The 12,106-nt window shown below is 35.5% G+C and overlaps 2 protein-coding genes across 10 annotated transcripts in view; both read right to left on the bottom strand.

The window, feature by feature from the left end:
- Positions 1-3,649, bottom strand: part of LOC121857715 (glycerol-3-phosphate acyltransferase 3-like) — a 36,557-nt gene extending 32,908 nt beyond the window's left edge. Inside the window, exons 1-2 of one of the 5 annotated variants that reach the window (XM_042353806.1) lie at positions 3,444-3,649; positions 1,232-1,258 (exon numbers count right to left, since the gene is read on the bottom strand). In XM_042353806.1, the coding sequence (XP_042209740.1) occupies positions 1,232-1,258; positions 3,444-3,596 (180 nt within the window). In that variant the 5' untranslated portion in view covers positions 3,597-3,649. The remainder of the gene's footprint in view (positions 1-1,231; positions 1,259-3,443) is intronic. The other 4 variants (XM_042353807.1, XM_042353810.1, XM_042353808.1 and 1 more) reach the window with 4 other exon arrangements.
- Positions 3,650-8,603: 4,954 nt separating this feature from the next.
- Positions 8,604-12,106, bottom strand: part of LOC121857797 (GRIP and coiled-coil domain-containing protein 2-like) — a 33,640-nt gene continuing 30,137 nt past the window's right edge. For all 5 annotated transcript variants that reach the window (XM_042354015.1, XM_042354018.1, XM_042354016.1 and 2 more), the window contains one exon: positions 8,604-11,247. In XM_042354015.1, coding sequence (XP_042209949.1) covers positions 11,180-11,247 — 68 coding nt within the window. In that variant the 3' untranslated portion in view covers positions 8,604-11,179. The remainder of the gene's footprint in view (positions 11,248-12,106) is intronic.

Raw genomic sequence — 12,106 nt, 5'->3', positions numbered from 1 at the left:
AGTCTTTAAATCAAGTTCAGAGACCAATTACAGTACAACAATAGAAACCGTAGTTAAAGAACAAAAAACTACTGTACATATTTACATTTGTCACACTTAACTTATACTATAGTATTGTATAGTATAGTGTATCCAAAAAAGGGAAGGAAAACTAATATATTATGGTCCTTACTCTGTGGATACATGTCCTGCAGTTTCTATTTGTTTATGAAAATTATGCACCTGTATCACCAGTCTCAAAATCCCAACCCCTATAATTATTAGAGGAGAAATTCAACTTTCTTCACCTTTGGCCACATAGTACAGTAGTACATACCAGTGGTAAGATCACCAGAAATATTACTTCCAGGTCTCTGATGATGATGATTTACACAAAGGTTTTATTATCTTAAATGTAATACTGTACTGTATCAGATGAGGTTAATAGAAGGAATATATTATAAGTGTTATCAGCATGTACTGTACTGTACTGTACTGATAATCATGTCCATTCAACTTTCTTGTAGATTTTGTCCCACATACTTACATGCATGTCTTCATTTCATTCATTTTTGCCACTTATGAGCTTACTAGCCATTTGGGCACTCTATCCAGTGTTAGTACAGGAAAAAACTGGGGACTGGGAACCTGTTGTTTGGTAGTGAGGGGTCACACTGGATAACACCCTTCTCATGTGTGTTTGGGCCGAGGCTTAAATCCTTGACATATTGGTGAGAGTTATCCTACAGTACATGTTTCTCTCAGTACTGTACACTCACAACAAGGAATTCCTCCCATGAGCAGTCTTCTAGAATGCCCATTAATGAGAGCAAGCAAGTGGTGCACAAGAAAAGTTTTGAGGAAAATAAATTTACTGGAAATAATTACTTTTACTGCTGTTGGAATGATGGATTCATGGGTAACAATCCAGATTTGAATGTAGACTGCACAAGTCTCAAGCACTGTACTCAAAACTTTATTTTTCAACAAGTTACACCTTCAGTTCTTTTACATAAAAACCTGTTCATATTTTGAGACAATGCTTGTACAGTAAAGACCAGTACAGTATTCCTACTCTCTTCTTTTTAAAATGTATATACTATAATGGTCATGGCTGAATCATCTTCCTCCAGGAACCTTCCCTGAGAAGCATCTTGTATATGCTTGGCTTTGCAATTATTTATTTAGTTGTGGATAACACCCTGCCCAAACTATACCATCCAGAAAGACAAAATAAAAACTCACAAAATACCTTTTTAACTAGAATCCTGTTGCCATCCTGGAAATAAATAATAAAATAATTCTAATAACTATCACAGAAAAATCAAGAAAGTAGATAAACATACAATAGCTACATTCTCTCTAAAAAATAACTATTATAAAAAAGCCATAAGCCTGAAGTCCCATCTTACCTCCGATGACAAGAATCTTATGTTCCATTGGTAAGATCTGTTAGGTCAGTACAGTACAAATTTCTGTTGAGAAGCTAACTGCACAGGAAGCCAGGGGTAGTGAAAGCAGTACAGTAAAGTACAACTGTATCCAACCCTTAATCAATGGCTGCTTTGAAAGTCAGTGAATCAATAAGTTTCTGGGAATGAATAGGGGGCAGTTTCAGGAATAAAATAAAAGGGGGGAGTCAGAAGCTGTGGGTGGGGGAATATGGTGAGTGCAGCGAGCCCACCCAGAAGATTTTTTGAAATCTGACCAATATCATGGGCATTTTGAGGCCATTTTGAAGACGTGCATTTGATATTAGGAGATATTCTGAAGTCAATAGTAAATACTTTTTACTATACAAAAATGCCTGAGTACAATACTGCATTAAAGAAAAAGAATTGAAATTTTCTGGTGAAACAGGGGGGTCCGAACCATCAGGATCTCCCTTGATGAACCCTGAAAACGCTGGAGGTTTTATAACTAACATGAAAATCAGTGAAAGATTTCAAAGCACTTTCTAGTCCTATCCTCACAACTAGAGTTTATAAACTATGGAGCATGTCAGGTAGCTATGTTGTGTTGGAGTTCTGTATAAGAAAAAATGGCACTCATGTTTTTTTTTTTACCTTGTTATATGTGTTAAGTCAAAGAAAAAGATTGTATGACTTTCAATTTTGTGGATTATATATTAGGTAGTGTTGGTACTGAAGGACCTTGAACACAAATACATTACTGTAGTGTAGTGTATACTGTCACCCCATCTGGTCCCCGAGATATGCTAGGGACTGACTGTCGGTTGAAAATGTTCAAAGGAGGGCTACCAGACTGGTGCCTGCACTTCGGCACCTCAGATACCCTGAGAGATTGGAGCGCCTGAACTTGCCTAGCTTATACTACAGACGAGCAAGGGGTGACCGAATTGAGGTGTATAAGCATCTCAGGGGCACTACTCAGTCGAGTGTCCTTACTTGGAGCTGGAGGACGCTCGTCCCACAAGGGGTCACAGCTCAAGATTGAGGAAGCCGCAAGTCCAAAAAGCTGTGAGGGTAAACTTTTTCAGAGCGAGAGTTGTGAACTCTTGGAACAATTTACCAGAGAGTGTTGTGATGGCACCGAGTGAGAGCTCTTTCAAGACCAGACTTGACAAGCACTGGAGCAGGTTCAGATACATTGAGGAGCCAGTGCATGCCCAGTACTTGCCAACAGTGCGTAACAGCGACGTGACCAATCACCCAAGCGGCTAACGAGCCGATCAGTGATGAAGAGGATAAAAGTTAAAAGTATTGCAAGATTTGATATTATTCAAACAACACAATTGATGACTCACCATATCAATGTGGTACAAAGTAAATTACAAGATATATGATTTAGTATTTGACTTTAAATCATTTAAATAAATAAAGAAAGTACTGTGCTATGCCTTGTGATGTTACATAACAATGAGCAACACAGCTTTTGGCATGGTGATGATACAAAGGTTCTCACATCACACCATGCACTAGCATCTGCAATAAGTCTCCTCCAGTGCTTATAGCGGTACTTACTGTGTTAAACGTGATATTTCGTTAATCAATCTATGAAATGAGTAATTACGGGCTACCAACGAGGTAAAATTTGTTGTCCCAGGTGACCTCCCCTCCCTTACCACTGGACCTAGCAGTCAGCGCTAAAATATTGTGTAACCTTTTATAACAAAACACAATAATGATTTATTAAATATACAGATTTAAGTAGTAAGTTGTACAACCACGAGTAAGTGCTACAGTTGATGACATGACTCGTTACAAAGGAGGGGTCAAGGACATAAAAGGGAAATAGACAATAAACAATGATGATTCAGCAGTGATAAACTGTTAGATAATACGCCACACAGACACAAGTAATTGCCACAGTGAATGTCTCTTTGTCACAGAGAAAAGGTCCAGGACACGAGAGGAAATGGACAACACTACTCCTACTACTACTACTACAGTACTATACAAGGTTTGCATCTGTCATCCCCCAACAAAATCTCCTCCACTCACCTCAAACACCTTCAACAAGAACTGCACATATCTTTGTCGGAGGCCTAGCGATTTCCCTAAGCTGGCCAGAACGAGCACTGACACGAGAACAATTAAGAAGGGTGGTAATACAACACTGAGAGCTACAGTAACCAAGGCGTCAATGAGCGCCATTGTGACTCAACTGAGATACTGTCGGGCCGACGGACGACAGAGTGAGGCAGGCGAACCTCCAGTGTTGCCAACCTCTGCCGCTCGCTAACTAATTATGTTGTTCTCCTCTGTGTTATTTATATTATACAGTATTGTTTCTTCCTCTCTTTTGAACATTCCCCTTTTGTGTATATTATCTAGATGCAGTTGTCAAAGATCTCCTGGCTACGCTAAATTAACCTTTTACACCATTAATAAGCTTATTGGATCATCTAATACCACACCAATATCGTAGTCATACAGTAGTTGTGTTTTCAACGTTCACTGGCTGTCATCATTGCTGAGTTAACTTGCAATCACTGATAAGTTACCATTTATTTTTACTCATAACTAGCTGTAGTTTTCCCTCTAGCTACACCATTAATATCTAAGTATTGTATACATGCATCTATTTCTTCTATATAGCCAATTATGAAGATTTATTACTGTATTTGAGTGATAGTGACTGTATTTTGTACTTTAAAGGATCTGATTGACTTCAGTTAACACCCTTTTCTTAATTTATTACCCTTGACGCCTCCTTTCAACGTAAAGAATACGCAATTAAATGAATTAGGTCATACAAAATGTTCCTCTTCTGTATCTACTTATTGATGTACAGTATATATTAATTTGGTACATGAGTGTGTGGGGTATGGGATGTTTGGTTCACACTCAGGATGGGATGGAGAAAGGAAACTCACAATGTGCTCTCTGTATACATGTTGTATTGCATGAACAATGCAGCTTGGTGCTGGGAAGTGGCAGCATGGTTACAAGCGTGATGTAGAGAGAGCTGGTTGGTGAGGGTGCTCAGAGGAGGACAGCTTGTGGGTCGCCACACTCGCCGGCGGGAGCGAGGGGCGAGGACTGCCAGGCAGGCGGAGGAGGTGTTGCTTGCTGCAGCTGTAGCTAGAAGAGAGGTCACCACGAGGTCAGGTCTTTTATAGCGGAGGTAGGCGTGGGTAGATAGTTGACCCCTGCTCCGTGGGCGGCGCTGGTTGACCTAGACCACGAGGCACACACTGTGGAATTCGCGGGGTCGGCTACTCAGCGACAAACAGCGTTTGTAGGGGAGAAATCCACTACAGGTGTGCGTGGGATTTTTTCCAAGGGAGTGCAAGAAAGACGAGGACAGTTTACTTTTTTATTTTATCCTATTCGCCACTAATTGGCTCGTTAGTATTAGCCGGTCGGTCACGTCTCGGTTACACACACTGTTGGCAAGTACTGAGCATGCAAGGTACCTTGCTGAGCATGTAATGACTCCAGAATGTATCTGTACCTGTGCCAACTGCTAGTGTTGTTCAAGTCTGCCATCTAAAGACACCGCAAGACCTAACACTGCTCAAAATATCGACTTACTAATGGTGTTAGGTAATTTTAGTTATAGCTTCTTGATTATAAGTACAGTATATGTAGCTTAAAATAAGGATATTTGTGATGTCGCTTGCATTTTGCAAGAATTTATTTATATTGTTGGGGAAAAGAGGTAGATATTTCACATAACAGTTAATATTTAGAAGTTGCCACCACTTAACTGACTCTTGAAAATGGGTTTATATAGTGTAAATCATCGTGTTAAATCAAATATAACCTTCACTGCTGTCGGAAAAAAGCAGTAGTTGAGATATTAAAACAAAAGTGGAAGGTCAAACAATGTAAAAACCTAAAAAAAATAATAAGAAAAATAACCTACCTAACCAGATCCAGGCCGATGCAACTGATGCACTTGCATCGCTCAAAAATTTCTGACCAAGGCAAAGATATCATATGCATTGTTCAAATAATTGACATATTGGTAATGTGATCTTGTAGGTAGAAGGGTTAAGTTTATTAACCCTTCCAGTCCTAAGCACAGTCTACATTTGCATCTCCCAGCATAAAGTTTTTGAAAACAAATTACAAAATTAACCATTATAGATTAATTAAGCCTACTGTTAAAAGCCATAAAACATAAAAAAAAAAGTAATCTTAGTTAACAGCTGCAGTTTCCTTAGGCTTCCCTTGTAGTACAATAGTTTCGGCATCTAAAACTTCCCAGCATTTCCATTTCCGTGTGCTGACAGATTCGAGACCTAAGCTCAACTTCATCCTCATCATAAAGTTTCTCTATATCACTACTTTTCATCAAACTTGCACCTAATTTTACCCCTGTAGCTACACATTTATGTTTACACCTTACAGATGTGTTTTCTGATAAATGTTCTTCCTCCAAGGTATTTGTAGAGTATACTGTATGAGCAGCTGTGAAATGTCTGAGGGTGAATTATTATTGTTGGTAATACAATACAATATATTATATGGTATCACTGTATGGTTCAAGGCTACTCCAAGATATTTTAAATAGGGTGGGAAAAAAAAGTATCTTGTACATCCATAGAACTTTGGTCCCAAGTGTACAAAGTGTGTTTAGTAGGATTGAAAGGGTTGATACAAACATTAAGTTTGTTAATACTGTACTGTACCAACAATGACAACCACCACCAGTGTTGGGAGGTAACATAAGCTGTCCCTCTATTGTAAGCAGGAATAAACTGTAGAGACAATCTAGTCTTAAATTCTTCTCTAAAGTTTATAAAAAAACTACAGTATTATATATTATATTTATAAATATTAATTAGCCAAAACCTATAATCAGCTTTCAAAATTTATAATACAGGTACTGGTAAGAATAAATACAAGAATTTTTCAAACATACCAGTAATTCTACTAAATTTATAGAATAAAATAACAATACAGGTATTCTTCTTACAATGTGAACAGATGATGTCAAACAGTAAAGAAATCTGTCGACAAGAAAGTTTACAGAGAAGGAAATCACATGTGAATTTTGATGCATACTTTCTTGCAATTACTATAAGGTGGTCCAGGTGCATAAAGTATGTATAGTTTTCTAGGGATCATACTGCTCATCTACCTCCTCATACATATTGTAGTATGTATATTGTGCAGCATATCCACCACCTATCACTTTATGTTCTAATATGTCTTTGACATAACTGGTCATTTTTTCCTTTCCATCATGCTGAGGCCATTTTACCTTGTTCTACTCATATTTAACATCTCAGAATACCAAAAGTATCCTCAAATTCACCTTTTGAATTTAATTTCAACTCTAAAATTTTAATTTCTTATACAGTATACTGTACTCATGATTCCCAAGTAACACATTTTATTTATATGTATCTATTTGTTTGATTTCCTTCATGCATTCTTGGGTTGACAAACAGAAATTTCTTCAGCCTTTAGGTTCACAATACAGGTACATATACAGTTTCTTTTCATATTCATACAAGCTCCCTTAAAATGAATTTGAGGTGACCTTCCACCTTGTCTGGGGTCTCCTTCTCTCTCATATTTTTCCAAAATACTACTGTACAGGTAACATCATCAATATTTATTCATTCACTAAAAATGTACAATGACTACTGTGTTTATTCTTTTTTTGCTTTTCTATATCTCCATTACGGTATTCTCAATCCTCACTCTCACTACTCACACAGAAAATGCTATCTCATCTCATGGATTCTACTAGTCACCCTTCTACTCAAGACCCATATTTCATTACTGTAAATCATAGGAATGATGAAACACTCCATCTAGTAAACACCTCCACAATGAAAACTATTTTTTCTCATCACTTTCCTTATGGACCAAGGAATTTCTCCAATATTCATCCCTAATTTCCAGTTTCTCAATCTTCAACTATTCACATCTACATGGTATAGACCAAATGAGTATAATCTCATTAGGAAAGTAAAAACACAAGTTACACAAGTGTGGCCACATATGTAACTTGCCTGGTTCCATGACAAAACCCCAACGGGTTTGTCATTTATCAACACTAATCTAACCTAACCTAAACATAAAAGTGTTTTATTTTATATATGAGACTGGGGTTTTATCCGGTCGCCAACTTGCCTATAACTTGTTACGTAATAATCACAGAATCTTAGTATTGGTATCTTGACTCCCATCGTCAGTGTTGCAAGAAAAACAGGACGAAGCCTTCCCATCTTCCAACACATTCATTATTATAAGAAAGGAACCTAAGAGAACAAAGAGCATTGGAACAATACTTTTTCTTATTCTTTCACTGATGCAGACACACTGGAGTAGACCAACTGGCTGAGCTATGTCCACACCAATTATAACATCCTCAACCCTGAGAACACAAACTTATATCCTCAATTTATACTGGGAGTAACAAGGTGAAAACAGTATTGTAGAGTACTGTACATGCATTCCAACATAACTTGATCGCTTCATTGATATTCATTTTACTCACTGAATGTTTTATCTTCATTATTGTAAGTCTCTATTACTTCCTTTACTAGAAGTTACAGATACTGTATATGCCCACCTAAACTTTAACACCAACAAGATATACTGAACTGCAGATAGGCTTTAAGAGAGTTAGCTCTTATCTTACATGTCAAGAGTATTGCCAGATACTGTCTTCAGTACTCTATGAAAACACAACATTGATTTAAGAAAACATTTCTTTCCTTCCACTCTTTAACCACTGCCTATAATTTCTATTACACAACTCAATCAAAACACAACTTTTGTATTCTGAAGAAATTCTAAACTACCTCAGGAAACTATGTAGTGTCAGAGGGTAGAAACCAGTTAACTACCTTCCCTTTCCTAATATATTTTCCTGAGCTACATCTTCAATATAATATTTATTCTCTAAATCTATCATATTATTCTCATTCTCATTTTTTTTAATACCATTTTTATTTTCTATCCATAATTAATTTATACTTCCTTTCCCTTATCAGTCATTGTATCCTTACTCATATAATGGTCTTGTTTTTTAACATATGAACTGCTACATCAATATTGATGCAAGCAAAAAACTCACCGCACAGTACTGTGTGTATGAACACAACAAATAATATCAAGTATCATTCGTACTTCATGTCACAATAAAGAGAGGCAGTGACAAGGGAGTTTAAAAGTGAGAAAAAAATCAGAAAATATGATTATACTGTATTAAGTACAAAACATGACAAATTAAGGTAGGGCAGAACATATAGGTGTTAGTCAACTTTTTTTATTAACTCACAATTAACCCTCTCGATACTAGGTCAAGTGGGAAAATTTCTTACCATTTCCCACCTGAGGACAAAAACATAAAGGGAATACCTGGTAAAAAATTTTTGGTGCACTAGAGTTAGCATGCCAAGTGTGTGTGTGTGTGTGTGTGTGTGTGTGTGGGGTGGTGGTATCACCAGAGTCTGGGATCTCAGCCGTCCTAAGCTGTCTACCATTTGTAGTGAAATGGATGACACATACTTAGTCATTGAGCAACGAGAGGGTTAATATAAACTTCATTCTTCAAAATTTATTTTTACATATTAAAGAAAATTAACAAACATATTCTTAATGTTTCAGCCGAGCAAAATATGGCATTTAAAATGTAAATTCTATGATAAATGGTATGAAGCTGTCAAAGTTTAGGAATGGTTCATACAAATTTTTTGGCAAACTCTTTATCATTCACACAATACTATATATATATATATATACTGTATATCCTATGACACATTTTTCTCCAACACATGTGTAATATATGCCCTTCTTTTACTATTCCACTTCCCCCAATTCATTATTCAGTGTTAATTTAGCCTCATTTGGGCATAATAACTAAACAAACCCTGTGTGGGTCCCATACTTCATCTCACTGTAAAAACTTTGTGCTATAATAATTACTGTGTTAAAAACAATGTAAACCATACAAGTATTTATCAAAATATCATCCAGAATATAAAGGTAAGTACAAGCTCAGAATATAAGTGTTCAAAAATAAAAGAACAAACACATATACCAGAGAGGAAGATAAGTGAGCAGAGAACAATAAAATGATGTGAGGTCAATCTTTAAAAATGTAAACAAAAAATATACTAACAGTTATGATAGTTATATCCATGAATGTTCATATGAAATACAGTACAGTACAATACAGTAGTGTCTAAGCAACAAGGAAGATAACTTGAGTAACTTTAGATTTTTATAGCTTGGGATATGGACATGTAATTGATAGAGAGGAAATTATATGAACTAAAATAAAGTCAGCTATAAGTTAATTTCAAAGCAATTACATTTCACTTTTGTTACAGGTGAAATCTGTGATCCTAACTACAGTAGCACCAGTTATGTTAAGCAACATACTGTAGAAAAAACAGAAATACAGTACACTCGGAACCTTGTTGTGTAGATCATGTTTGTTGAGGAATGATGACAAGTGAAGGGAGCATCTTTACTTACTCTGATTACCCCGCATTATAATGGGGAAAATACTTATAAGTGAAAATAATAAGAATTTTGAACAACTATACAAATATCATGGTCTTCCCGTCTATTATATAAGACAGTTCAATACATATAACACAAATTAGAATAAATCAAATTCTTGTCAAATGAGAATAAAAACATTTAGTATTTATATTGAGTAAGTTTTCAGCCTCTCCTCCACCCATATCACTACATTAGTGTGTATAATAAACATAATGTCTGACAGCTAATCATTCTTTACTCTTAAATCAGCAAAGCAAGCGAATTCCCCGCCACTGCTACCATTAACTAAGTGGCTCTACCATTATATTACAGTACAGTATTACAAATGGAGTGCACACACTGCTGGAAAACCCACTGGCTACAAAAAAGTAAAGTATGGTAATTACAAAGCAGAATAAATGAGCAACAGGATGTGAGGACATTCTGGAATTATTAAGTATAAGATGTCTTATTAACTATGAGCAAAGCCTATGGCTAGGGGGAGCTTTAATTTTTTCAATACATATAAAACAAAAATTATTTTACAGAAAGCCTCAGCAATGAATTCAGTGGTGTTTCACGGTCAAATAAAGACACTACATATTCATATCTTAGATATGTTGTTACATTGTTTTCACTTTTCAATACTACCAATATATTACATCATAAATGGAGGTTACCTGTGTAAATAGTGAAATAATGACTTGTTCCTCACAAGTAAAGAACATTCCAATCTGTGACTACAGTTTCATGATCATTTATTGTTTATCATAGTAATTTGGGTTTATTTTTAATGTATGCATTTTGAAGTTTTTTCAAATTAAGCTCACCTTGTTCTCACTAAGTCGTTGAACTCTGAACCACATTACTGGATTTATATAGAAGTTTGGTGTTAATAAATCAATTGGTTAACTTTGAAACCATTTATAACGAACGCAGTTATTATTAGGGAGTACTGTACTGTACCCAGTGTTTACCGGCCTGCTGTTTTAACCTGTTGATTGTCCTGTGTGCCTCACTGTTATCCCTCATTTAGCGATAATTTTGCATAACATTAGGTTTTTCAGGAACACAACCCCATCATTAAATGAAGGTTACCTGTACATGATTTAACAAATTTTAAATTCCTTAAGGCTTATGAAAAACATGCAATATTAGTTTTTCTCATGTTTCTATAATATTGGTATTGGTCATTACAAAGTCCTGTGAAAAGATTGGGATTTTAAGTCGAACTTAATATTCAGTAACTCATGACAACTTAATGATATACGTCATCATTATCTACTGGACCAAAGGTGAAGGTAACTGCCCCAGCCTGCCTGTCCACCACCTTCACCCTCCTCACCTGAAAAAAATAAATTAAATAAATAATAATAATAATAAAAAAATAAATAAAAATAAATACAGGGTAATACGAAAAATATAAATTTTGAAACAACATTTACCCAAATAATTGGTGAACAGCCAGTTCGGTATACTGTAGTGAGTCTTTCAGTATAAAACGAATCCGAAAAATTCATCTAATATGAAACTTTGTTCGGTAAATTTAATAAGGTTTGGTCTTTTTTAGTCTGGATAAATTGTCACAATACCATTTGTTTTTTTTAAATATAGTTTGGTAACATAAGACAAAAACATCATACAGTATCTGTATGAGTTTATCTTGTGAGAGTTAAGGTAAATAGTTTTCATTATTTTCTATAATATCTGAGATAGGAGAATGTGTCCCTGTACGACCTAGTTTTGAAATAAAAAAAAAGAAATGGAATCCAACAAAAATGCATCACCATAGTTGTTTGTTTTGATTTCAGCCAATCAGAACTAAATGCATAACTCAAAACATAATATTTGTCTCCAGTCAGCTGTGGCCTGGGAGATGCCATTGTTACATTTAATGAAACTATAAAAGTTATGGAGAATCATTTGAATACTTGAATGTGATTTAGAAACAAAGTAAAAATAATATAAGAGCATAAAATAAGGAAAATGAGGAGCACGTAAATATACCGCCAATAAAGGGTTTAAGCAGAAGCAACTAGAATCTATCATTATTAAATCTATTGTCAACATGAAAGAAATAATGCAAAAAGGGAAGTGTGTATGATATATCAAGCATGCAGAAAGTTTTACATCTTAGCCTGCAGGCAATAACAAGGGCTTTACATTACAGTAGTATTATAATTTACAATTCTATAACAGATAAT

This window comes from Homarus americanus, unplaced genomic scaffold (genome assembly GCF_018991925.1).
Source record: "Homarus americanus isolate GMGI-L3 unplaced genomic scaffold, GMGI_Hamer_2.0 scaffold16712, whole genome shotgun sequence".
Lineage (NCBI taxonomy): Eukaryota > Metazoa > Arthropoda > Malacostraca > Decapoda > Nephropidae > Homarus > Homarus americanus.
Note: the sequence above shows the minus strand (reverse complement) of the source record. Positions and strands in the feature narration are given on the sequence as shown.